Source organism: Platichthys flesus, chromosome 12 (genome assembly GCF_949316205.1).
Source record: "Platichthys flesus chromosome 12, fPlaFle2.1, whole genome shotgun sequence".
NCBI classification, from domain to species: domain Eukaryota; kingdom Metazoa; phylum Chordata; class Actinopteri; order Pleuronectiformes; family Pleuronectidae; genus Platichthys; species Platichthys flesus.
Genome location: NC_084956.1, coordinates 19721498 through 19747214, shown reverse-complemented (window position 1 = coordinate 19747214; position 25717 = coordinate 19721498). Strand labels below are relative to the sequence as shown.

General features: G+C 42.6%; 1 protein-coding gene across 2 annotated transcripts in view; it reads right to left on the bottom strand.

Moving 5' to 3' along the window:
* ttc7a (tetratricopeptide repeat domain 7A) overlaps nucleotides 1–25717 on the bottom strand; it is a 51076-nt gene that overhangs the window by 12292 nt on the left and 13067 nt on the right. For both annotated transcript variants that reach the window (XM_062401252.1, XM_062401253.1), the window contains exons 8-20: nucleotides 24987–25156; nucleotides 23300–23363; nucleotides 23004–23141; nucleotides 20385–20468; nucleotides 19330–19434; nucleotides 17459–17576; nucleotides 16835–16892; nucleotides 16364–16436; nucleotides 16074–16234; nucleotides 8912–9028; nucleotides 7179–7291; nucleotides 6482–6616; nucleotides 2600–2802 (exon numbers count right to left, since the gene is read on the bottom strand). In XM_062401252.1, the coding sequence (XP_062257236.1) occupies nucleotides 2600–2802; nucleotides 6482–6616; nucleotides 7179–7291; nucleotides 8912–9028; nucleotides 16074–16234; nucleotides 16364–16436; nucleotides 16835–16892; nucleotides 17459–17576; nucleotides 19330–19434; nucleotides 20385–20468; nucleotides 23004–23141; nucleotides 23300–23363; nucleotides 24987–25156 (1539 nt within the window). The remainder of the gene's footprint in view (nucleotides 1–2599; nucleotides 2803–6481; nucleotides 6617–7178; nucleotides 7292–8911; nucleotides 9029–16073; nucleotides 16235–16363; nucleotides 16437–16834; nucleotides 16893–17458; nucleotides 17577–19329; nucleotides 19435–20384; nucleotides 20469–23003; nucleotides 23142–23299; nucleotides 23364–24986; nucleotides 25157–25717) is intronic.

The window sequence follows — 25717 nt, the reverse complement described above, 5'->3', positions numbered from 1 at the left end:
CTTAACGTCTCCTGACATTTGCACTGCAGAAATAAACCAGGGAGAATCTGTCAAATAAAATTATCGCCATCAGAGATGAGCTCAAAGAGAAGTCCGGAAAATGCTAAATGTCAGAGAAAATAATTATGTGAGAGGAACGAGAGAGGAATTGACTCGCTACAGTAACTCAGCTGATTAGTGAGCACTGGGAAAGTGAGCCATCTACAGAAAAAAGGCTGAACAATCACATTGGTAAGCCCTCTGGACTTTGGATGGTTTGACCACTGCCTGCCTCAAACCCCTCCATCACAGACCTTGTCCCCTTGACTTGTTTAGTTAAATGTCACATCTTTTCATCTCTGACTCTAGGTCTGCGTCTGAATCCTTCCCATATGTCTGTATTGCACTGGTTCATTACACATACAGTTTAAAAAAAAATGTTCTTACGTGCCAAATCCATGGAGGCATACAGGCATACACACACACAGTCACCTCTTGACACCTGCACATGCACGCGTGCGCACAAATACACACTGAGACTAAGAACACAGCTGCCCTGTAAGAGACCCAGAGTAGGACAATGCCAGCTGGCTTTGTTTCAACTTTTCAACCCCTGGGATTGGTTCTCCCACAGGCCAAATATGGAAAAGACGTGTACCTCTCTCTACCCCAATGAGACATCACTCCTACACACACACTGACACACACACACACACACTGACACACACACTAAAGTGTACAGTAGGAACGAAAGCATTATCCTTATGTGGTCACAAGGGTGCTAGTACTTGACTCAGAGAAATATCAACCAGCACATCTATGATCACTATGGAGACCACAGTAATGTGAATGCTTGTGTTGTGTGTAAGCAAGTATCAGGTAGTGTGGGTCTCGGATTTGAGGAAAATCCCTCTCTGGTCCTTTCACCATGACAACAGAGAGAGTTCAAAGGTCAGAGCAACCATGGTTAATCCAGTGGATCATCAGCGGGGACAGACTGGAGCGAGACTGAGCGAGGGAGTGGATGGAAGTGGGTAAGAGAGGCTCTTTATTGTGCCGAAGTGTGTGTGTGTGTGTGTGTGTGTGTGTGTGTGGATGTGTGTGTGTGAGTGGGAGTGGGAAAGAGAGAGAGAAAGAAGGATAGGATCTGCTTCGAAGAAAGAAATGTGGGAGAGAGATCAGCCAAGCGAAATCCAGAAAGGAGTATTTGTCATTTGTTTGACATTTTCTGAAACTTTAAGTTTGCCTTACATATTTCAGAATATGACTGACTGTCGGCTTGTGACCTACTATTAACCACTAATGACAAACTAACCTTGTATTAACAAGTATACATTTTCAGACTAAAATATGCTATTATCTTGTAATAAGGGCTGATGTTTGGTTCCATAGTAATGTTTATGAGCAGCAGCCATTGGCTTGCTGGATAATATCATCCAACCTTTAGAAGTGAATATAATTGGAAAAGAAACCTGCTAGTCTAAAAACAAGTCAGCAGTCGACAGTGATTCTTTCTAAAGGGCTGCATATTAACAATGCAGAGCTCTGGACCAATGGCCAACCTTCTGTACACATGTTTAAAAAGGAGGAATTTGTTAAGCTTCCCCACTAGCGCACCTGATTAAGTATAATGAGATATTGATTAGATATTAAACATGCCAGAATATATTACAGCACTAATGAAGAATCATAGATATTCGTCTATATAGTAATTGTTGAAGAGATTGTTGAAAAGAAAATATGTTATTTTTATGATTTTTTCATGAATTAGTTTGGATTATATTTGTGTAATTTAAATGGGGTTAAGTATTTTGATATTTCCATGACTTTTTCAATTTGTAAAATCAACTCAAATCTACATAAAAAGCTAGTAACAGAAAAGAGGGTTAAACACGTGACTTTTCAAGTTGTATCTTAACAGTGTGCATGCGTGTGTGTGCATATATGTGTGTGTGTTGGCCCGAGTGCATGCTTTTTTTTTTATATGTAATTTCCTCTTAGTACATGTGTTTTGGGCTATTAAATTCTCCTTTATCAACAAACAATGACAATATATTGAACTTTTGTTATATTGCTATGTTTATGCTACTTAATAACACTGTATTAAGTAGCATAAACATGGCATGCCATTGGCCTAACAGGCACTGAACAGCCTTACAGTGGAGAGTCTTTGTATTCAGATGCAATGACTCGGCGTGTAAAGACATAGAGATCTGGCCCGATGACTCACATGAAACTACGTACTCTGATTAGTGCGTATACTGTTTTTGATGTGTTTATGTTTATAATAAGGAGATCTGGCAGATTTTGTGTAATTCCATTCAATGGCTTTAAGAAAATCTGTTTCTTGTGTATCTGAATATACGTTACATGACTTCAGATGTGAGTCTGACTTAACTCTCAAGTTCTTGGGTAACAGTGTAATATAATTTAGTGAATTCAAGTCCAGTGTTTTCGGTGTGCATGAGTGTATAGTTGTATGCTAGGCTGCATACATGAGTGCATGCATCTTGGGTCACTGATAATCGAATAGCATAAATTGAGTGAGACACTTAGCAGAACAGAATGTCATAAATTATAATTGAATTAAGCAGCCTCTAATGCTTTCACTGTCTCTCACCATGTGCACCAGTATCCTCTCTCCTGTGGGATGAATGGCCAGGGCCTCGTCATACAGGCCTTTGGCTTCGTCCAGTTGGCCCCGGAGCTCGGCCAGTCGGCCCCGCTGCAGAAGCAGCGAGTGCGAGTTGGGGAAGATTGAGCTTGCTTCAGCTATGCAGAACTGGGCCTCCTTTAACCGACCGTCTGCCATGAACAGCTCGCCTGCAGGAGGAGAGTGAAGGGAAGAGGAGGAAGACCAAAGAGATTCAGGGGAAAAAAGATGGAGAATGATGAAGGGAGGAGAAGGAGAAAAGACAGAGAGGTTCGGACGAGGGCAGAGAAGACAGAAGGCAAGGAGGGTACATGAGTTTAGGAAAGGAAGCAAGGGTAAGAAAAGGATTGATGAAGAAAACAGGGAAAATAAGGGACACAGAAAAAATATTATTATTATTAATTCCTCCCCAACAATAAGTAAAAGTGACAGACGACTTCACAGTGAGTTCAACGCCATCAGGTTAAAATGTAAACTGTGCAGCGCTCAAATACAAACACAGAACACAACAGTTGGATGGATACAAACACACACACACATTGAAAGAGAGAGTGGGAGCAGTGTAGTGCCTGGGAAGTCATGAGAGACTTGCCTAAATATGGCCATCGCAAAGTAAAGCTGCCTCCTTTCTTTGCTGCTGTTGGGAAGATGAGGACAAACCCCAGACTCACACACACACACAAACACAAACACTCATACACTCACACACTCACACACACCAGGGGACCCCGCCCCTGAGGATGGAGCAGACCACTGAGTGGACAGGATACTGTATGGGGGAGCTGTCAATCAGTCGGATGAGTGGATGCTGGGTCGACACACAGATAAACCCTGAGAAAGAAAACCCTCGGCTCTGAACACAGACTGCCCTGCGTGTGTATGTGTTTGTGCTCTGCAAATACATTGTACATGCCGTCTGCTCCTGAGCGCTGCGTGGACCCATGTGTGTGTTTGGTAGCGGTTGTTTTGTTTGTTTACCTGTGTCCCACAGATGCACAGATGGGAAATACTTAGTGGATGCATGCTACCTCATGTGAGAGGAAAGAGAACCATTTTCCACAGTCAGGTTCCTTATCATAGCTTCATTTCACAGAAAAGTGATTCAGTGAATGGTTATGTAAGGCCTTTTCCTGCTCATCACCTGAGCTCTCAGAAAAAAAATATTGCTATTAGATCAGCGTGTGTATATATACAGTCCATTTAGATGTATGTGTGTTATAGTTTGAATGTGTATGTACAGCTCATTGTATCCCTTTTTTAAGAACCCTCAGTCTCTCTCTCTCTCTCTCTCTCTCTCTTTCTCTCTCTCTCTCTCTGTGTGTGTGTGTGTCTATGCGTGTGTGTTTTTGGTCAATCAGGATGTAAGATTGCGAGAGGAAGTGACCGATGTGAAGAGGAATGCTGGGAAGGAGAGGGGGTCACTGAGGGTAGGACTGTCTCTGCCGTCAGTGAGAGACACACACACATGCAAACACACACACACACACACAGCTTCATGAGCGTGTTCTATTTCGCCTGTTCTCAGCAGAGGAATAGTAGGGTTCAAAGGTTTGACATAGAAAATAACCTTCAAATTACACCCGTCCACAGGGGACGTGACCCCGCGGCCCCTCCACCCATCCCATCCTCGACTGCAACACGCTGGTATTCTGGTTGCATCAACGTGCTCACTCAGCTGCGGTATGGATCCCATTCCCATGCCTCGTCCACTCCAGCTGAGGGGATAGATGGAGGGTTTGTGTGGGGCATCTCTGTACTTCTCTCCCTTCATTTCCTGCGAATGCTTCCTCTCCCATGAACTTCCACATGGAGACTGAGGGCTGAAGGGGTGGAAGTAATAGCCGTATGCATCACTGCCATTCTGCCCTTAATAGAGCAGTGGCTTCATTTATGCAGGTAGAGCGCACACTCCGACATAAGGTATGCTGTATTCAATGGGACTGAAATGGCTCCGACCACTAAATTGTTAACATATTTAGTATTTACCCTTGTTTGTGAAGGCAGAGGTAGTAGAAAATGGCTGCAGCAGTACCACTAAATTATGTAGTTTTAAACAAGGTTGCAAATATATCATCTCCTGCAGGAATTGTTCCCTCGTACATATACACATCCCTTGTGGTTAACACAAGGTTCTTTCAACTGTCATTATACAGAGGTGTCCCCCAAGTGAGTTCTTGTGACTGCAGTGGTCAAAACATGGAGAAAAAAACGTGTGTTCACATTGTACCAAGTACGTAAACAATGTCTCGCTCCCCAGAGAGATTGCAATTCAACTAAGCTTGTAAGCAGGTCAGTAAGCTGTGTGCGACAGTCACAGCTTTTATAGTAGCATCTGTACAACAGTCTGTGTGGAGAGGATTTTCATTCAAATTTGCCATCAACGATTCTGACTTTTATTTTTGTCTGATCTGGAATTTTCTGAAGAGGTCATTCCTAAAAAGGTTGCAATCCCTACTGGGACCTTACATATTTTGGATATTTTGACATACATGGACAGTGTTGCCACAGTAACTTTGAAAAAGTAACTTAGTTACTTTACAGATTACTTGATTTTAAAAGTAACTTAGTTGCTTTACAGATTACTTGATTTTAAAAGTAACTAAGTTAAAGTACAAGTTACTTTATTAGTTACATTCAGCAGCTGCCGACAACACCCCCGCCGCCTCAACATAAAAATGACCACTGGTTCTGCCAACACTCACTTTATTAGAAACCGCCGGAGGCCCCCCCCCCCCCCCCCCCCCCCCCGCACGAACGGAGGGTTCCCCCAGTGGGCGCTGTAGCTGAGGTGATCGCAAGAAGGGGCCGACAAGCGTCCAGAGTCGCTGCCGCCAACCGCCGTATCTGGTCCCCTCCAACCGGTCCACGCCTTCCGCACCGCCGAGGGACACTCCCCCGCATCCCAAGAGAAAAAGAGAAAAGCCCCCGCACCAGACGAGGACCCCACCCCCCAAAAAAAAATTATATAATATGTAGTGTTGCACCGATGATCGGCCGATACACTAGATATTAGATAATTTCTCACGGCACACCTGACGATCTCTCACGGCACACTGGTTGAAAATCACTGGGCTACATCACTTCACTCCCAGAGACGAAGAAATCAAATATATATTTTACTATTAATGACAAAATAGTAAAGCACAGTGACTTGGACAAGTACCTTTAATCTGATTACTGGTTTGGAAATAGTAACGCGTTAGATTACTCATTACTGAAAAAAGTGGTCAGATTACCGGCATCACTGTATATGGATATGTGGTGGTTGTGGCTAACCGCAAGTGTTTGTGGTCCGATTGATCCTTGATTTATTGTTGTCTTCTTGGCTGTTTGTTTTATATATTTATGTATCCCCTCTATTTTACATAACTTTGATAAAGGTCTGTTATTTATGATGTTTATAAACTCATCCACCACTTTGATAGTGGACAGAATAATATTAACACTTATTTGAATGGACTGTCATGACATTTCAGATATTCATGGTCCTCAGAGGATAATCCTAATAATGTAATTGACCTGACTTGTGATGTACTACTACCAATGTTTTGTCTTTTTTGACTAGTTGAAATAGAGGCATAAAAGCCAAGCCTCATATACATCGTGGCTGAAGGCTTTGCTGTTGAAAGGTCTTATTGCTGTAATCTTTCAATCAAAGACTGGGGAGTACTGGAAAGCTTAATAATTGTCTGAAATCAATATTCTGTCCATTTTGCACTTCAAGATTGAGATTATTATTCATGAATCTAAATAACGTAGCACCACACAAAACCATAGAATCTGATTGCTATCGATTTCATAGCCATAGCTGTACAAACTGTGTTATTGCCGCATGTATCGCCGTCTTACCAGCCTGCAGCCAGATGCGTTCCAGGGTGTTCCAGATGTAGGTGGGCCCTTGGCGACGGGAGGAGCTGATATTGGACACCTCAGAGAGCGCCGCGTCCAGGCGGGACACTGCAACTGATGAAGGGCTCAATGAACCTGTGAAGGGAAATGAAGGAACGACAAGCTGTAAATGTTTGTTACAGATATTGAATGGAAACACACAGGGAACCCATCATTTGTCCCCAATAAATTTTACAAGTTTTCAAACGCAGGTCAAGATTGGCCAGACTGATCATGGAGCAGGGATCGATTGTTAATTTGTCAGCAGAAAATAAGAATGACTGAATAGAGCCGTGCTCAGGAACACATTTGTTCTCAGAACAGCAATAGATTTCCTGTGACTGAATGAAAAGTGCACAGGCCCCTGATCCCTATCACAGATGTGGAGGTGAGTCAGATCATTATTATTTAAACAGCACATGTGTTGCCCAAAACTGGGTTGTGGACAGGCAAACACAGTTTGAATCCATAATAGGTCAAATGCCGGGGAAATTAAACTGACCTGCATATTCACCTTTTCTCACTGGTATTTACCCAGCACCAGAGAGGAAGAGTGATGTGGTTAACTTAAAAATAATCAATTCAGCTTCTGGCAATCCAAATATGTGCAGTGGAAGTGCCCTCATTAAAAAGAGTTAAAACTAGCAACAGAGCAGACCAGTGGAGCCGTCCTGGAAGTCAGGCAGGGTCAGGTGGATGGAGGGTTTCCGGCTTCCGGGGCTGACCTCTGTCCTCTCGGCCATCGGCGTACTGCTGCTGTCATCTGTCTCACTGCAACACACATGCACACGCCAATGAAGACATGTGCAGTACTCACATAACACATGAGCAAAACCACCCAGTGAGGCAAGCACTGATATACACAGCTTATACAAAAGCTTCTTATGTCAGTTTTAAATTTACTTGATGATGTGTAATTTTGGATTTGATCAGTCGCCTAATATAAAAAAAAAAGGAAATGCTCTATCAGTATCATTAAAGTTATCCTCCATAAGACCCCATCTGTGAAGCCAGTCAGCACTGAGGGTAAGGAGAACCAATCAGGTTTCGCACAGTACACGTGCTGATTAAAATATTTTTATATATTTTCCTGTAAATAATAATTCCTGCCAAAAACTACAGTGTGTATGCATTGCCATGTATGGCCTCTCTAAAATGTCAAAAGTAATTGGAAAGCAAAGCCGCGGACATGTACACTATGTCGTTCTCCACCTTGTTTAAAACTTCTGAGAGTCACTGCACTCTGTGCTGGCTAAAAGTGGATGCTCAGATGTGTCGTACAATGTCCTAGACCTCCTCCGCATATATCACAGTTTTTGGAAAGAACTAGGCAGAAACAAAACCGAGAAAGTAATTTGATCAAAAATTGTAATTAATAATTTGATCAGACAAAACTGTTAGCCAGCAGATTGATTATTATTTTATTATGTTTTTCTAGATGAAAAGCTGATTTGTATTATTAGCTTCATCTTGCCAAATTAAAGAGATTCCCTCCAGATTAAGATACAGACAAACTCAAAAAATAATGCCTTGGTTTACCCTGCAAAGGGACGTAGGAACATGTTGAATATGGAGAGAAGTTATCGGCAGATTTTTCAAGGATTAAACATTTTTTGAATTTGTTCCAATGTTGCAAACAACAAGGACACGTTTTCAAATGTTTGGTTTTTCATTACTTTTTGTCAGCTTATCAGATTGATCCACAATATTTAAAATATATATTTTTTTCCTGAAAATCCTCTGTTTTAGAAAACCCTGTCAAGTACAACGCCCATTATCTCAAAACCACTCTCACAGATCACAGATAGAATCTTAATAACATATCGTGATATAACTGAACAATGATATCTGGTATTAAGCAACATCAGACCCATATGCGCTTGCAGGATAAACTAAACAAACGTGGATGACGTAAAAGATCAAAACATCCAGGCAGTTTGTTCAATATCCAAAGTAGCAGATTCAACAGACCTACATATCAGTAGCAGCCATCTTGATTGTCATTTATCATTTCAAACCGGCCTCATTTCAGATAAATGGTCGTGATTTGCCGAACTTTTTCCGGACAATTGGAAATCTGTCTAAAGGGGGGCCACACCCACTTGCAAGAGCGAATAAATGCGAGTTTACTGACTGGTCTTATCAATATGTCAGAAATGCAGAGTGCATGAATACACACACACATATGTACACACATACACTCACACATACACACACACACACACTACGATCACACACACACACACACACACACACTAATCAATTCAATCAATACTGCCGCAGCAAAGCTTCCCCCTCCTTTCTTAACATAGCAGCACAAATACTGGAGCAGTGAAGTATCACCCAATCTTCAGTACATATGATACACACGTCTTGCATACCCACACTCACCTGGAGCGACTGACTTCATAGCGGCTTTGCCAGCGTTGCAACATCTCTTCACAGGTCTGCAGGGCAGTAGCTGGGCCGAGCAGAGCCTCTTCAAGCTTTACCTTTGTGAACAGGAGACTGGAACACAAAATAGAGACACACACACGCACACAATCACACACACACACACACACACACACACACACACACATTACTGATCCTTTTCAATGTTGTGGTAATTGTTTGTGTTTTATTGCCATATGATGAACCCATGTGATTAACTTATGTGCACTTATTGTACAGTAAAGTAGCTGCTGTTTCTGTACCTGAAGGAAATTCCACAGTAAACTGAATAGACTGAAGAAGTCTTAAGTTGGATTCAAACACAGTCTAACCTGTTTTTCTTGTCTTTGATGCATATGTATACACACAATTTTAACAACTCAGTTTGCATGAGACAATGACTTTGAATACATGACGGTCTTCACTAAAAGTGGATCCCTGCAAATTAGCTGCATATCCCCAGTTGCTTATTTGGCTATGGAAATAAAGAAGCTTATAAATATGGATTAATTTGCTTGTGCAAGTGTTTGAGCCTCGACAGTAGCTTGGTAAGTGCTTAAGACCCATCAACATCTCACTGATGTATGTGGACTGAAGTACACAAGGATCAATAGAAAGAGAGAATGGTAAAGATGGTCATCAACAACAAGCTCTAAGATTGTATATGTGTGTGTGTATGTGTGTGTTGCGCTGTGTTAAGAGGTTGCAGAGTATAGGCCATAGAGTGTCTCTGCTCTGGCCTTTTAGTTGAAGACAACTGGTTAAGTGATGTGGGAGTCTCTGGTGTGTGTGCATGTGTGTGTGTGTGTGTGTGTGTGCGAGTGTGTGTGTGTGTGTCTGTGTGTGTGTGTGTGCGCGTGTGTGTGTTTAGTAATTGCCAGAAGGGGCTCTCAGAGGATGCAGTCTGTCATAGGCATCACTCATCCATGAGTGTGAGGACAGAGAGAAAGAAAGCGAGAGAGGCACGGAGACTATGGTGTTCGCCAAATCCGACTACTGCCTGCCTATCTGTCCACTGCCTCCCTGTTGAAGGCTCCTCCAATTATTCTGTACTGTCATGTCAGAGGGAGAGATAGAGAGAGAGAGAGAGAGGGGGGGGGGGGGTGATAGAGGGGAAGGATAAAGGGAAGGACGAAGGGATGCAGGGAGGGTGAGGATCAATAGCAGAGAGAGACGAGCCCATGTCAGGAGAGAAAACTCTCAGTGAAATGCGCCTCATTACCAACTCACTACTTGGTGGAGTGGGGTGTGTGTGTGTGTGTATGTGTGTGTGTATGCGTGTGTAGAGGGGGTGAGGAGAAGATGGAGGGAGGAAGTGTGTGTGTGTGTGGGAGGAAGGGCGTTGGATTTTCTGACGTGTGGATGACAAGTGCTGCCGAGGGACTTTGTGTTAAGGATACGCCTGCCAGTAGGGGTCCACCAGAGTGTGTGCGTGCGACTTTGTGTGTCTCTAGGCTCCCCATTACCAGTGTGGCAAAGCGTTTAGAAGCATTTCGATGCATTTTGAGGCTGTACATCCATTCTAGTGTTGAAATGTGACACAGTGTGTGTGTGTGGGTACACATCATACAGCCCCTATACACTTTCCACTGTCTAACATGCACAGTATCTACTGATACTGTATTATGACACACCAAAACGAAGTGTACTCTAAATTGTCATAATATTCCCAACACAAATACTGTTCTTATTGACTGTTATAAATCAAAGTCAGCACTCCCTGCAGTAATAAAAAAAGAAAAATATGAAAGGGAGAGATATGACACTCGACTAACTGGAAGACTAGAAGATGTGAAACATCTGTGCAGCTATGAAGGATTCCATCAGAATATTTGACGTTGCACTACCAGTAAAATGATGGTAATCTTTCCATGCAATTGAGAAAGAGAACAGGGAGATCTGTCTCTACTGTGGAGCCTGTTTTCAATTAATGCCATGTTTGACACAACACACTGATTTATTGCAAGGTTTTATGCCATCACAAAGGTTTATATCATAAACTAATATAGCTAGTAATAACTGAGTTTGTATTTTTGCTAAAGATGCTATTGTCATTTACAAATAAATGAGCAATTCATTCTTGAGTTAACGTTAGGGATACTAAGCACATCTTGCAGATGTTTCATAGTGAGAGGTGTTATGTAAGAAAATGTTGAGTTGAATTGAAAGCAGTTTCATACAGATCATAAACAATGGCTAACTAGTACAGACTGCAATGGAAGAAACAAGAAAACATGAAATTGCAATTAACAGCAGCTAATATAGGAGCTGATTAGAAAATATGGAGTCATCTTGCTCAAACATACTTTGTTTGAATATATCAATAAAATTAGTATTTGAATGCAAGTAATTACAGGCAAGTAATTACAGGCAATGATACAAGGATGTTTCTCTGTTAATGAGGAAAATATTTGGAAATTCCCAACTATCTCTTTGGCATTAATTCACATATAAGTCTGTCGGGAGTACATAGTACCTGGCACATGATGGTAATTAATATCTAAATGATCTAAGGCATCTGAGGATAGTCTTTTCCACCCTGCAGCACCCGATCACATACTTGTGTTTCCTTTGCAGCTCCAGAAAAAAGGAGATTACATCAAGATTACAGCACTCACAACAGCACATCAAATTACAAAGGCTGTCATTTCCACCCTCCTGGGAATGAGGCAGGCATGTGCAGAGCCAGCGTAGTGGCTGTGGATGGACGGCAGCGAGCCCTGTAGCTCAGTGGCGCCCAGCTCGAGTAGTGACTGCCTGCATAAACTCCATTTAAAAATAGCTAATAATGTTCCCTTCAAAAAAGTGGTACATCTACAGTATTACTCATTCTGTACTCCCACAGATCAGAGTGTGTGTTTTGTACACACAACACACATACACACACACACACACACACGAACACACACTAACATAACATACATGTACTTCATATAGTAGGGTCAAAAAGTCTGAAACCACTTTCCTTTTCACTTGAATGGGAACGAATAGAGATTAACACACACTCAAGCCTGTGCAGACATGCTTGCTTTGTGTGGTAGAGCGTGAGCCAGGCATGCATGTGCATGCTTATACACACACTTGCACAGATGCACACACATGCACACTTGCTCATGCTCCAACATCCCCTTAGATGAATGCAGAATCAAAGGCTCGGATTAATCATTCTCTTTAGTACAAACTGTAAGACCACGATCTCTCACTCTCGCTCTCGCTCTCTTACACACCCAACCCTCCCCCTTCTCTCCCTTACTCTCCTCAGCTCTCTCAATCTGTAGCAGATTCACATTTCAAATTGAAATGCATGCCTGTTTACTGGGTGATTAAAATTAAAAAGAAAAGGAAAAAACACAGACAGAGAGATAAAAAAGACGAGAGCCAAAGAGAGAAAGCGATGGAAAAAGAGAGAGTGAGAGAGAGAGAGAAGCCGGGGGTAGAGGATGTGGCAGAAAAGGAGGAAGGAGAAATTCAGTATGCTACAGCGAGCTGACAGTTTGCTGAGGTGAAGAGAGGCAGTGGCTAACAAGAATCACACACATGCATGCGTACACACACACACACACAAAACACACAGTGACACACAAACATGCATGTGCAAGATTACGATCTTTTACAAGTGTACACATCCCCCCCAGCATCACAGCACACAAGTACACACACATTCACACACAACTGTCTTGGAATGCCTAGCACCTCACACAGTACAAGCTTTGATCCCTGATGCTCACTCACACATCCAAAGCAAATGATATTCAATGAGCTTGTTACTGAGAAAACACCTCCTTTCAATACCCCCCCCCCCCCCCCTCTCTCTCTCTCTTTCGCTCTCTGTCTCAATGTTTCATTTTCTGACTCTGAGATCTGCAACTTGGCCTCAGCCCCAGCGGGTCTCAGGGGTATCGACTTATTCTGACTTGGTCTGGCTTCATTTTCATGTGCATATTGCAGGGATGGGTTGGGTTAAGGCAAAAATACTCAATATATTATATATATATTAATCACAACATGATGATACATTCTTTGGATTGCTTTCTGATAATCTTACACCCTGTCTGCAGGGTCAATCACGCAGCCTTTTTTATTTTATGCCTCTGTATGAATTCTGGGTATGATATTAAACATACAATGTGTAACTTTGGCTGCGAGGAGCCTCTCAATCAAAACAATAACAAAATAACTAGTTTGACGACGTCTTGAAGCAGCGTGGGATCAATGGGAGATGCAGAATTCACCATTGGAGATAACTGAAGTGACTCTGGCACATGTTTATGAATGAATAATGTATTACAGTTTTATTCCCGTTTCGTAGCAAACGGCAAAGGAAAATCGTTGCGCGTGACCAATACAAAATGTAGGCTACTGGCTAACTGGCTAGCTGTGTGTTTATCTTTGCTCATACATCGTTTGAAGTTAAAGCAGACACGGACAAAGCCACGGGTTATGTGGATATGACGTAATTAGCAGATGACCAAAATGAAAAGTCCTGTTACCTTGAAGAAAATTGGGGATTTCTCTGAGTTTGAATAATGTTGGAAACATTTTGGATAAAGTAAGTACACAAGTCAACAACATACCTAACATAGGTTTGGTCGTTTCTAGACATTTTAATGAAGCTACATATTATATCTTTAGGCAACCTGTTTTAAACTTGGATCAACCTATGAGCTTGTGAGATTGTTTTAGAGATTCGGGAGATGTGATCCTCTGCAAAAATTTAAAAAACGTGATTTCCTGAATTCATGCTTCATGAAAACACACAACACGACATTTGCTAAATATTCTTAATAATAAGCCTTTCATAACAAGTCAAGGTGATTTAAGTTTAGTTTAAGCTGGATTAGCTGCTAATGGCTAATTGGTTAGCAAATTGGCTTTTCACCCTAACAGCAGACACAGAGCAGCCCATTTAGAGGTGTCTCTCTGCACCTGAGGAATCTAAAGGAATCTTTTCTCTCTTTTAGGCTCTGTATTAATGTCCATTGACTCCAGAGGGAAAAAGCTGGAACTTTAACTACTGCATGACCAACAGCTAGTTGCCTAACGTTTTATTAACAAAGAGGCAAAAACGCTCTCTGGAAACAAGAGGAAGTGCAGAGTCACTTTAAGAGAGACCGTTCACATTTCACGCAGTCAATTAATTCTTCATTAATATAAACATGTTGACTAGTGCAGCTTGAAGTGATCGCAGCCTTATTGTTAGGGCTGACTTTAAAGCAAACTATAGTTCTTCTTGGAAATTATGATAATAGGAAGAGATTTTCTTAGTTGGTGCGGTAAGAGGTGTAGAAGTAACCCTATATAAGTTTCTTTATTATATTCTTTATTATTATTTAGTATTCAGTAAACTACACTTTTCATGTTAACTCAACTATAATTGACAGATTTATACAACAGCGGGCAGGACCATTTTCTTACACTGTTACTCTCTAGTCAGACAATTCCTTAAGCTTTGGTTTGGACTCAATCTATTGGGTAAGTTCAGCCCAGGCTGATCCATATCTCTCTATCCATAAATCCATAAATCTGAGAGGTATTGATACAGACTTTCAGTAACAAGTCGTTAATGCAGCTGTTCCATTCAGCAAATTATATATAAATACATTTGTATCTTTCTCTCTCTCTTTTTCTCCCTTAGTCAATGTCTCACTGCCACTCCATAACAACAGTTTGGGAACAACAACTGATGATGCCTGCTCTACCCATATGACCTCATGGTTACTGGGGCGATGGGGATTCCTGGCGCAGAGAGCGTTTTGATTGGCTGAGCACAGAAAAGAGCTCTTAAATGGGTCAAAGCAGTCAAGTGTTTCTACGGAGGAGGTGTGTGTGTGTGTGTGTGTGTGTGTGTGTGTGTGTGTGTGTGCGCGCGCGCGTCTTAGTGTGCAAATGGGCATTGAGATAGAGCAGATTTCATTTTCCAATTGTACATACAGTACTCATCAGTAAAGCCTGGGCAATTATGAAACCGTCATCTCTCCTGCATCCTCCCACACTGTCTCAGTTTTTCCTTCTTCTTCCTGTAAGGCTCTTACATCCTTCCTTCCCTTCATTATGTCATCACTTTTCTAGTTTTTCTGCATTTCCTCTCTCTCTTCCTGTCGCTCCTGATGTATGGATGTACCCCATTTGTGTGTGCAGAGACCGTGGAGGCCAACACTGACCCCAAATGGTTGCATTATGAAATGCTTTACTGAGCTTTGAAACGAAAGAGAAGACGCATCAGAAAGATGATGCAACATGCTTCCATGTTATGGTTAGTGTGGAATAACTGGCATGGATAGTTAATGGTGTATATCTGTTACGCTATAGCGCTTCCTCCACAGTTAATCAATCTGCTTTTCAGTATGGCTGTCTGAAAACATTCATGTGAGATTATGTGAGCATCTTAAACCACATTATGGGGCCTATGCTATACTCTACTTGTGCCGGATTTACTCAATGATTCAATGTCAAGATGAGAAATTCAAAAACTCACAAATTAACTGTCAAACTAGTAAAGAATATAATCAGAAGGATAATAATTAGTAATATTCTTTGTTATGAGGATTTGAACAAACCTACTGTTTGAACATACATTCAAAAGCAATTCGAATTTGACCCCAACCTATTATATTTAGTCATTGAAGTTACATGATATTATGATGAACAGTGAGAGATAAGACTAAAGACAAAAGACTAATTCCATACATGCCTCAAAATGCTGGGTATTAACCCGCTCAGTGTAGCAGACTGGTGTGTTTATATGTTGAACGACTCTGATCTGTCAGGAGAGCTGCACCAGGGCCGGGGTCAGAGCTGCAGTGTTAAAAGGGTAAGGGTGTATGAGGGGCATAGGTACTGCAACGCAGGCCTCTACTCTGGCACATCTAAATAAGGTGTTGAGTGTGTGTCTGCTTGGCCTCCAACAAACTAGCACTGAGACACCCCACCCCTACCGAGAGGACTACTGTTGGGACGGGGCCTCACTGCACCACTCACTGGAGCCACCCTCACACAAACACACAAATGTAAAAAACGCCAAAAAGTACAGCGATCGTTTGGCACTTTATCCTCATTTCAACAACACCTTTACCAACATTTCTTATTGCGTGTGTGAGTGGGATGGTTCAGTGGGTTTTACTTGAAGTTGTCTGGGTGCTGGCTGAGGGCCAGGCCCACGGTGTCCAGGGCATGACGGTAGTGTTTCTGGGCGCTGAGCAGCAGGGTGAGCAGGTGGAGGGAGTGCAAGTCGTCTCCCTGGAGAGTTAAGGCTGCCTGCAGGGGCTCCATGGCTGCAGATACCTGCCACACACACACACACACACACACACACAAATACACACACACACACAGACACACACACTGATCTAACACACAGTATGCAACGATTTATAATAAATAACTTGTCGATTCAGCAACCGATATATTTACCTGGCGGACAAGTGCTAGCTGCAGAGACAGGTACATAGCAATCTGTGCATCCAGGGGGTCTAAGGAGTGAGCCCTGAGGAGGAGAGAGACACGTCCCTCAGGTTTCATAAGCTTTAGCAAAAGTTATATCACCAGGATAAGTCACTTTTTTATATTACCATTTAAACAAAAAAAAAAAAACAGGGTGTTAGTTAATACCAGTGATAAAATAATAAAAAACAAGTTGGGCTGGATATACAGTATATACATACTTACATTCATTCATTAATGCATATAATATTATATTGTGTGATTATGCTTATTATTCGGTGCCTTATGCTACATGTTAAACATGACAGGATGCTAATGTTTTGCAGGTAAACATGTTCACAATCATAGTTTGGCATGTTGGCCTTTTCTCATTAGCAGTAGTTAGGACAACACACTCATCTGATCACTGAGAAACTGAAAACAGAGAGAACCAGGACGTACTTGCTCAGGGCCTCCAGCGCTCTCTTGTTGAAGTCATTCCGATCTGCTTTGAGAGAAGCTGTGGAGACGTTGAGAGTCGTTAGTTTAAATAGTTTTATGTTGTATAGAATTGAAGCAACATGTGCTCGACAAGTCGTCACCTTATCAACAAAGTAGATCACTTGTTCAAATGATCCATAACACACAAACACATATGTGTAAATACTGGCAACAGGGTTGGAGAACTAGCCTGGCAGGTACTGCTGGTATCCTAGCAACCTACCAGTGACAACACTCTCTGAAGTCCCAGCCAAAAGTACTCTGGCATGAAACTACAAGCAAAACCTCAACTGGACATTTTTACACATTGGTTTTTATATTGATTAAACAGAAAGGATAACATGTTTATTAATAAGCTTTAGAGTAACTGACAAGTGGATTTGTAAATCCAGGATCAAAGGGCTTTGGCTTTCAACCAGCCAGGCCTAAAGTCTTCATGCCAAGCTAATCTGACCATTAGAGAGAGGAAAGTGAGTGAATGTTGAACTTCCGAGACAACATTGATTACTTCAGGAAAGTGTGAACCCTTTTAAAGCAAGTCAGAGATTTGTTTGTTTGATGGTTTGTGTATTTGTGTATCCATACCATCAGAGGCCTGTAGACTGCAGCAGAGCCCCAGAGCCAGGTAGGCCCTGGGCAGAAGTTCTCCAGCTTCCTCCCCCATAGACACCACACTCTGGGACAGAGCTTCTGCCTCCTCAAACTGGAGGCGCAAACACACACGCACATGCACACATGTTATGCTGTGCCTGGTGTGAGTTTGGGCCGAGTAGATTTAGCTGAAGGACAACGCAGAGTTTTCTGAAGGACACACACACACACACATCGACACACAGACACACACACACAGCAGTAGACTGCAGGCGCTGTGTGGCTGAGCTGAGCCATGGTGCTCTGAGCCGAGGAAAAGTGTGTCACTCCGTGTGAGGTACTGCTGGTGGTGGGCAGGCAGGTGGGTAGGTGGGCAATGGGGGGGTAATGCCTTTGACGGCATGCCAGCAGAACAGAGAGCCAACTGCTCTGACTCCCTCCCTCCCTCCTTCTCCATACTCCTCTTCCTCCCATCGTCCTCCCCCTCTGTTCCATCTTTGTCTCTTTCTCTGACTCCAGACAGCCAGCAGACAATCACCAGTCATTCAAGACACACAGCTGGCCCGTGCACGACTTGGGAGCATTAGGTTTTTTGAATGGTGTGCAAGAATATGTATCTGTTGTCGGAATAGAACCTTGCATCTGCAAAACTGCTCTTCAGGAATTTAGAAAAAAGGAGCTTCACTTTCAGTGTGTGCTGATGTCATGGGTTATGAGAGAGTTTCATGTACCCAGACATCCCTCACATTCCCACATGCATGTATAAAAACATGAAGAAACCCTGAATAAACAGTCCAGACTGTCCAGTGGGGCTGCTGGTGCATAATGGTGGCCCATTTATGTAATGCCCCACTGCACTATGGCCACAGTGTCCCATTGTGATTAAGGCTGTAAGCTCCTTAGTGTCTCCGGCCTCCCATGATCTCCAGCCACTGACAGATGTGCTCCCTCCATTCGCCCGTTCGCTCCTTTTTTCTAATCTCTGACCCCTTTCTCTCTCTCTCTCTCTCTCTCTCTCGCTCTCTCTCTCTCTCGTCTTGTCTAACTCAGCCTCACTCATTCTCTCTCTCTCCCCCCTCCACCCTAAATACCACTGTTGCTGTGACGCCCAGATCATGAACAGCAGGACTATCCGAGCTGGCCAAGCTTCAGAGTGATGTGTATCTGCCTGAGTGACCCCAGTGTCAATCCCCAAACATTAGCGACACAGTGATGCTGTGCGATGACTTTCTGACTTCCCGCGTGCACCCCCCCCCCCCACACACACACCTTCCCCGCTAAATATTGCATAACCCTCCAGCGATGCACTACACAATTCTATGACACTATGTCACCTTTCAGCTTAACAATCTTATACGTGTTAACTGAAGCTGTGGGGACAGGTCTAACTAAATGAAAATGAACATGCATGGATTACAGACATGATTGTCCGTGCTACTGCATTCGTATGCAGATTATATCTCATTATTTCCAGATGGAGAATGGATCCTGTCTACTAGGGCTGTAATCCTGTGGAATGTCAACCTTTATGTGTACCTTAACTTTTTCTGCCTGAAAACCATGTCATTTTAACCACTTGTCACAGAACATGTCAGTGAGTTGTGTTAAAAGAGCCTCTTATTAGAGGAATATAAGTCAGAACATCGGTGAACACACATGGAAAACAGCTCCACCCGCAGAAACACATCTCCAGAAGATTCACAGCTAGAAGTGTCTCTGGGAAATGAAGTGCAAAAGACACCAGTTCTTCATCCAATGTGTGTGTGAGCTTCAGCCTCCCAGGCCTGACTCTGGGACTCTGTGTGTACCAGCATATTATGGTCATAACATACATCCTTATAGGTGTTGTTTGTATTTGTATTCACCCTGTGCAGTTGACCAATGCAGACTTTAGCAGCCAACAGGGGCAATGAGGGGTCCTCGGGTCTCATCCTGGAACACTCTTTAAATACAGATACAGCACCAACACCCTGGAAGACACACACAAACACACACACACACATACGTCAGTGACAAATTGTGATTCATGTTACACAGCAGCCAGTTATCATGCAGCAACAGATGACACGGATCGCTTTTTGCCAGTGTATCAAACACACATCAACTGTCCTTACACAGACTTAATAGACCCATTTAGGCACACAGTCACTTAATACATGTAGGTCAATCATTAATGGACCATGTGCACACCCACTCGCGCTCACACACATGCAGACACACACACACTCAGCTGGCCCTAAATAGAAGCGGATCTGACGACAGTGAGGCGGCCCCTTCTCCTTCTAGGGAGCAGCCTATTTCAAGAGCTCTCCATTGATCTGCAGTGTCACTTTATCCTGAAACCCAGATCAATTTCTGTGTCACACACATGGGCGCACACAGGTCCATGTGTGCACACACATGCTCTGAGGAACTGAGAGACAGGAGGAGAAAGAGAGAGAGGATTGTACACGATTCCTTATTCCCCCTGAGGACTCCCATTTGAAGAGTGCAAAGGTTTTATCATCACCATTTTCACATAGCAGCAAATGCATATAAAATGATTCCCCAGTTGTGAATACATTTTTCACATGTGTAGATGGTGGTGGGAAAACACCACCACGTAGGACAAAACAATGTGTACTTTCTGATGAAAAATCTAGCTGATTGACTTTTATTGGACCTTTTTGTTACTGTCAATTACTTGGCACTAACTGCTTCGTCCAGACCATCCAGTCTATGGTCCAGACCCAATAAAACGTAACCCATCTGCCCCTCCGAGCAAATTGAGCACTCAGCTATGACTGCTATGTGTTGCGCGCCTGTGAGGAAGGAGCGCCGCAGTGTACAGGACATGAGGAATGGCAGATGATGGATGTCTCCTTCGGGCGTGGCGTGGTGTGAGGGTCTGTTGCTGATGTATAAGGAGTAATGAGCTCACCTTCCCCGCCGCCATGAGTGACAGGCCCAGCTGGTGCCAGAGGTGGAACTCGTTGAATGAGAACTTCATGGCTCGCTCCAGACACTGGAGGAGAAGCACACGCACACGGTTAAGGACGGAGGATGTCACACCATGCTAAAGCCCATGAGACAAATTGTGATATGTGAATATGGGCTATACAAATAAAATTTGATTGATTGATTAATTGACACACACACACAAACACACACACACACACACACACACACACACAAACACACACACAGCAGGAAAACTGCACTGAACAGACACAGTGTTTGGTTTAAAAGTGTTTACACTAAACAAATATGAAAAAAAAAAAATCTGGAAAAAAAACAGTTTTTCTCATTCTTTCTCCTTAACAAAGTACTGAAATGAATGGCGGCTCTCCATGGCTCCATCTTTACAAGCTGGAAATGCCTGTCAGTCACCACACACCACCCACTCTGCTGGTTCAGTACATAATGCTGTGATTGATGTGTGTGTGGATGAACAGAGGATGGCATGGAGCGCCAATCAGTCAGATGTTATCAGTCATGCAGAAGTGAGCTCAACCAGAAGAAAGGTCTGCCTGGTCCTCTGATTAAATAATGTGCCCTTAATAGAAAGCCAGCTGACCATTGAACTTGCAGAAAGCAAGACATCCTGCTGCACAGAGCCCAAGACACACTTATCGACCGCTGAGAGGTCTGACTAACTGAGGACTGAATAGATGAGCGTTTCTTAAAACAGACCGAATGTATGAACTAAGCAAAGCAGGAATCGTAAAGCTTCAGAAATACTTGCTTGGTCTTTATAAAGCCACATGAAGCTGCTACATAACAGCGCTGACCCTTGTTAACCTTGCTAAATCAGGCCCAGGCCCATTACAAATCCCAGTTTAACCCCTGTTTAGAGGGTTAACAAGTGGAGTCTGAATTAGGGTTCACTCAAAGTGGGAGGCAGGAACAGAAACCTAAGTCGCTGACTCAACTTAAAGCTAACTAATCATCATTTTGATATACTCATTTGGTCTAATGACTATGTGTAATGCGTTACAGTGTATAATGTTTTGACCAAGCCAGAGAATTACCACCGACACTCTCTCATCCTCTCTGCTCCACATGGTCTTTCAACATCTTGCAGCTCTGTGATTTAGATGTAGGTCTATTTTACGCCTTCACTGTTTTGGTTTAGCCTCAGTGCCCTCATCAGTCTCATTTCTGTTTTCTAGGAAAAAAAGAAAAACATGCAGCAGACAAAGCTGGAGAATGGACGCTGAACATAATGGAACATTTAGCAGCTAAAGAGCCAGATATTTCCCTCAGGAGTTATTAGAGACCCAAATGGAACTAATAGAGGAGGGCACATTGAACGTTGGCCAAGTGAATTCATTCTCATGTTGCTCTGGTTGTGTATGTAGGGAACTGTATAATAACCTATTCACTATATGAACCTCAAATGGTGTTAATAAACTGTGTCAGTGTTCTGCTTACAGGTTGATGTGCTGCCTGTTAGTGGCCAAAATGTTGATCACTTGGGTGAACTCAATTAGTATTTATTAGTTGTATTTTATATAATTGTATATATGTTTATACTTTTTTTCAGAGACTCATATTGTACTTTTAACTCAATCTAAACCCTTTAATAAAGGCAGCTCCAGTTCTTGTGGCGCTCACATGATAATGCAGCAGTAATAATAATCCAACAATATAACAGATATAATACCAATCTCAAAGTGATAGTTGATGTATAATATTCATCTACATTAACTGATTTCAGGACTTTGGTCGTACTTGAATATTTTTAACCTTTGATGTTGTTCCTTTGTCTTAACTACAGTTGAACCTGTATCCCCACTGATTTGATGTTCCACATCATTCAGCTGTCCATCCTTCAACATTTTCCTTGAATGTTATTTTTGTCAATAAATTGGTACTCACCTGTAAAACCCAGCATTATGAAAATACTAATGCACACTTTAATATCCTCAAACAGAATTTTGATAATTAAAGTTTACAGCAGACACGCTGTGAATTGATTAATGTCACAGTGAGTATGTAGTTGATCCCAGTGAATCTTATTCATCACATCACTGATGGATGGTGCAAACTGGCTGATATCTATTCTTTGACAAATGGCCCATACTGGCATTATATATATCAAACTGATCCACTAGTGTAGGTGGGACCTCAGTGTGTGTGTGTGTGTGTGTGCGTGTGTTGTCCTCCCTATACGACAACTGATTCCTCCTATGAATCACTCTGATGGTGGACAAACCTAACTTAAGATGACCCCTCTGACCTCTGCCTCCCCATCTTCCCACATGGTCACAGTCACATTAGATGTAGCCGTAAAAGTGAGAATATGTAGGAGGAATTTGGAGCAAGATAAGTACGAATAAAAGGGGAATCCGTAGAAGAAGGCAAAGAGTAAATGGGATGCTGAGAGAGGAAAAGAGACTGAGAGAAAACGAAACACAATCCCTTCGTTCAAAGTGATGAGCATATTCATTGAAAAGTTTGGCAAAGGCAAATCTCTTACTAAAACATCTCATCGCTCTTTTCCTCCCCTCCCCTCAGACCTCCAGCATTGAGTATGTGCAAGAGTGTGCGAGCACACCTCAGAGAGCATGGCGTACTGCCCCCTCCTGGCCATGCCGATGGTGAGCAGATCATAGACAGAGGTGGCATCCTGCAGACTGGCCTGGCGAGCCTCAGCCTGGTCAGGCAGACGACTGATCACCGCTTCGCCACTGGCCTGGATGAAGAGAGGGACAGAGAGTGATGGAGAGCAGGGGGGAAGAGAACAGGTAGGACGACAAAGGACGGTTTGAGATACTGTGTGGAAATTTGGTGAAACATTAGAAAGCAAACATGCTGGCTGTGTGCAAGTGTGTGTGTGTGTGTGTAGCTCACCATGGACTCTGTGATGAGCAGCAGCAACACTGCCTCTTCTACCACGTCCTGAGGACAGAAGCAACTACCAGGACACAGGAAACAGGAAATGGTAAGAACAGGAAGTCAATCACACACACACACACACACACACACAGTTGTCTGAAGGTAGATTTCCAGGAGCATCCAGTTTCTGTCTCACCTGTGGGGCCGTAACATAACACGGACCACCCTGGGTGTATCACTATACAGAACTATCTCAGATATCTCACACACACACAGACAGACACACACACAGACACACACACAAATACACACACACACACACACACACACACACACACACACACACACACACACACACACACCCCCACACACACTCACCTTCATCTCTACCCCTCCCACCCCTAACCCTCCTCCCTCTCTGTGCCTCTCTTCCCTCCCTGGTCAGCTCTGTGTCCTGTTCAAGGACACATTTGCCAGACACCATGACAAAAGCCACTGACAATAATGAAGAGTACAACTGTTCCTTGGGGTGAATTCTCCTGTTCAACCTCTCCTTCTAATCTCAGACATGGATTCAGATCTTCACTTGTGATAGTGTGGGCAGGATTAGTCATGTGGCGGTGACTAAGTATGGCTCACAGGGCCTGAACAACGAGTGCAGGAAAAGTGGGTAATGCAGAAACAAGGCAACAAAATGATGCAGATAACCAGTCTCGTCTTGTCAGGACTGCGAAAGGGATATTTATTGCTATATTATATATATGTATAATATGAGTAGTCTGTCACTTTGACACGACATTCTAAGTTATCCAATGCTATATTGTAAACTATGCCATTTTCCATTCTGTTCTGTTATGCAATATTATGCTATACTACTATGCAGTGTAATGTTCTGATATATTATGTACAATAATCTGCAATGTAAGGCTATGTTAGCTTATGCCGTGTCATCTAATGCTATTCCTATCCTACATTTCCCATTTTCAATGTGTAGTAAGATGAGGGGCTGCATTCAATTAAAAAGTAACTCTGAGGGGTCTAAAGCATTTGATTGCCAAGTTGAAGTGGATCAATTATACAGTAATGAGAGATACAACACAATTATCATGCACTTTGGGGAAAAATTGGGATTTAGACATCTGGATTTTTAAAGCAACAACCATGCCTTTTTATAGGTTGTATATGATAGCTCACTGCCTGTTGTCTAGCCTACATTCATCTTTTGATAACTTGAAAAATGTCCAACTAATTTGGACCAAACATGGTGAATTAATAAGCAGGCTACATTACCATTGGTTTGTTGGCTAATGATTAATAGTCAAATAGATAGTTTCCTTTACTTATTAAATGGCAGGCTGCATATTTTTTGTGTGGTATTGATTTTCCCAGGTACCAAAATTGATACTTCATATCAGTCCAAGTTGAATTTTGGATCAAACTGATAGGAGCAGGTTGGAATGTGAGAAAACCTGTGTGTGTTTATTCACACCATTCTGCTAATGACTTATTCTTTAGTTCACAAGTATTGAGATGTACTCTTGACAATCGGCTGGTACCTTGGACTAAAGTGGTACACTTGGTCTGAAACTTTGATTCCTACAGACACAATTGATTAGAATCGTCTCTCAAACGGTGACCTTTCGGGTTAAGAGGTTTCGTTGAGCAAAGACTAAGGCCAAAGAAAAACAAGTGAAACACGAACCAGTCCGTGCTGTAACGCTGCGGTGGTCTGACGGTGGGGTAGATGGCGTCTTTGGAGGCGGCGGCTCCCTCTCTGTGGAGCCAGGCTGAGGGTGGAGGACCAAGTGGGGGCCAGTAGCTGTCTTCACTCACTGAGCTCAGCAGCACCCCCGCCAGCTTCCTGGCTGCAGACTAGGATCCGACACCAAGGCAGTAACTGATGAGTTATTTCAAATCCTGACAACTGGCATGCTGATGAGGTTATGGTGTATATGACATGTTAACCAAAGAAACTTTCAAGATAGAAATTATGCATTTTGTAAAAAAACACTGCAATATGATTTGATATGACATATGAGGAGTTTGGAAAATTGCTACTAACCTACACTTATAGACCATATTTACATGTCGACCATTTTCCTCACACTAAGTGGAAACATGAAATATTGTTACGAATAGAATAATATTGTACTAGTGCGATACAAGTTTAAAAGTCAGAACATTAAATGGAATGTGGATGAGAGTCATAGTAGTACATTCGTATTGGAATACAGTGCAATGCTATATTGTATACAAATTGAGATTAAGCAGCTGTGTGTGTGTGTGTGTGTGTGTTTGTGTGTGTGTGTGTGTGTGTGTGTGTGTGTGTGTATATTACATTACATTACATGTCATTTGGCAAACGCTTTTATCCAAAGCGACTTACAATTAGTGCATTCAACATCTATGAGTGGCCATTTTAGGGGGTTCAGT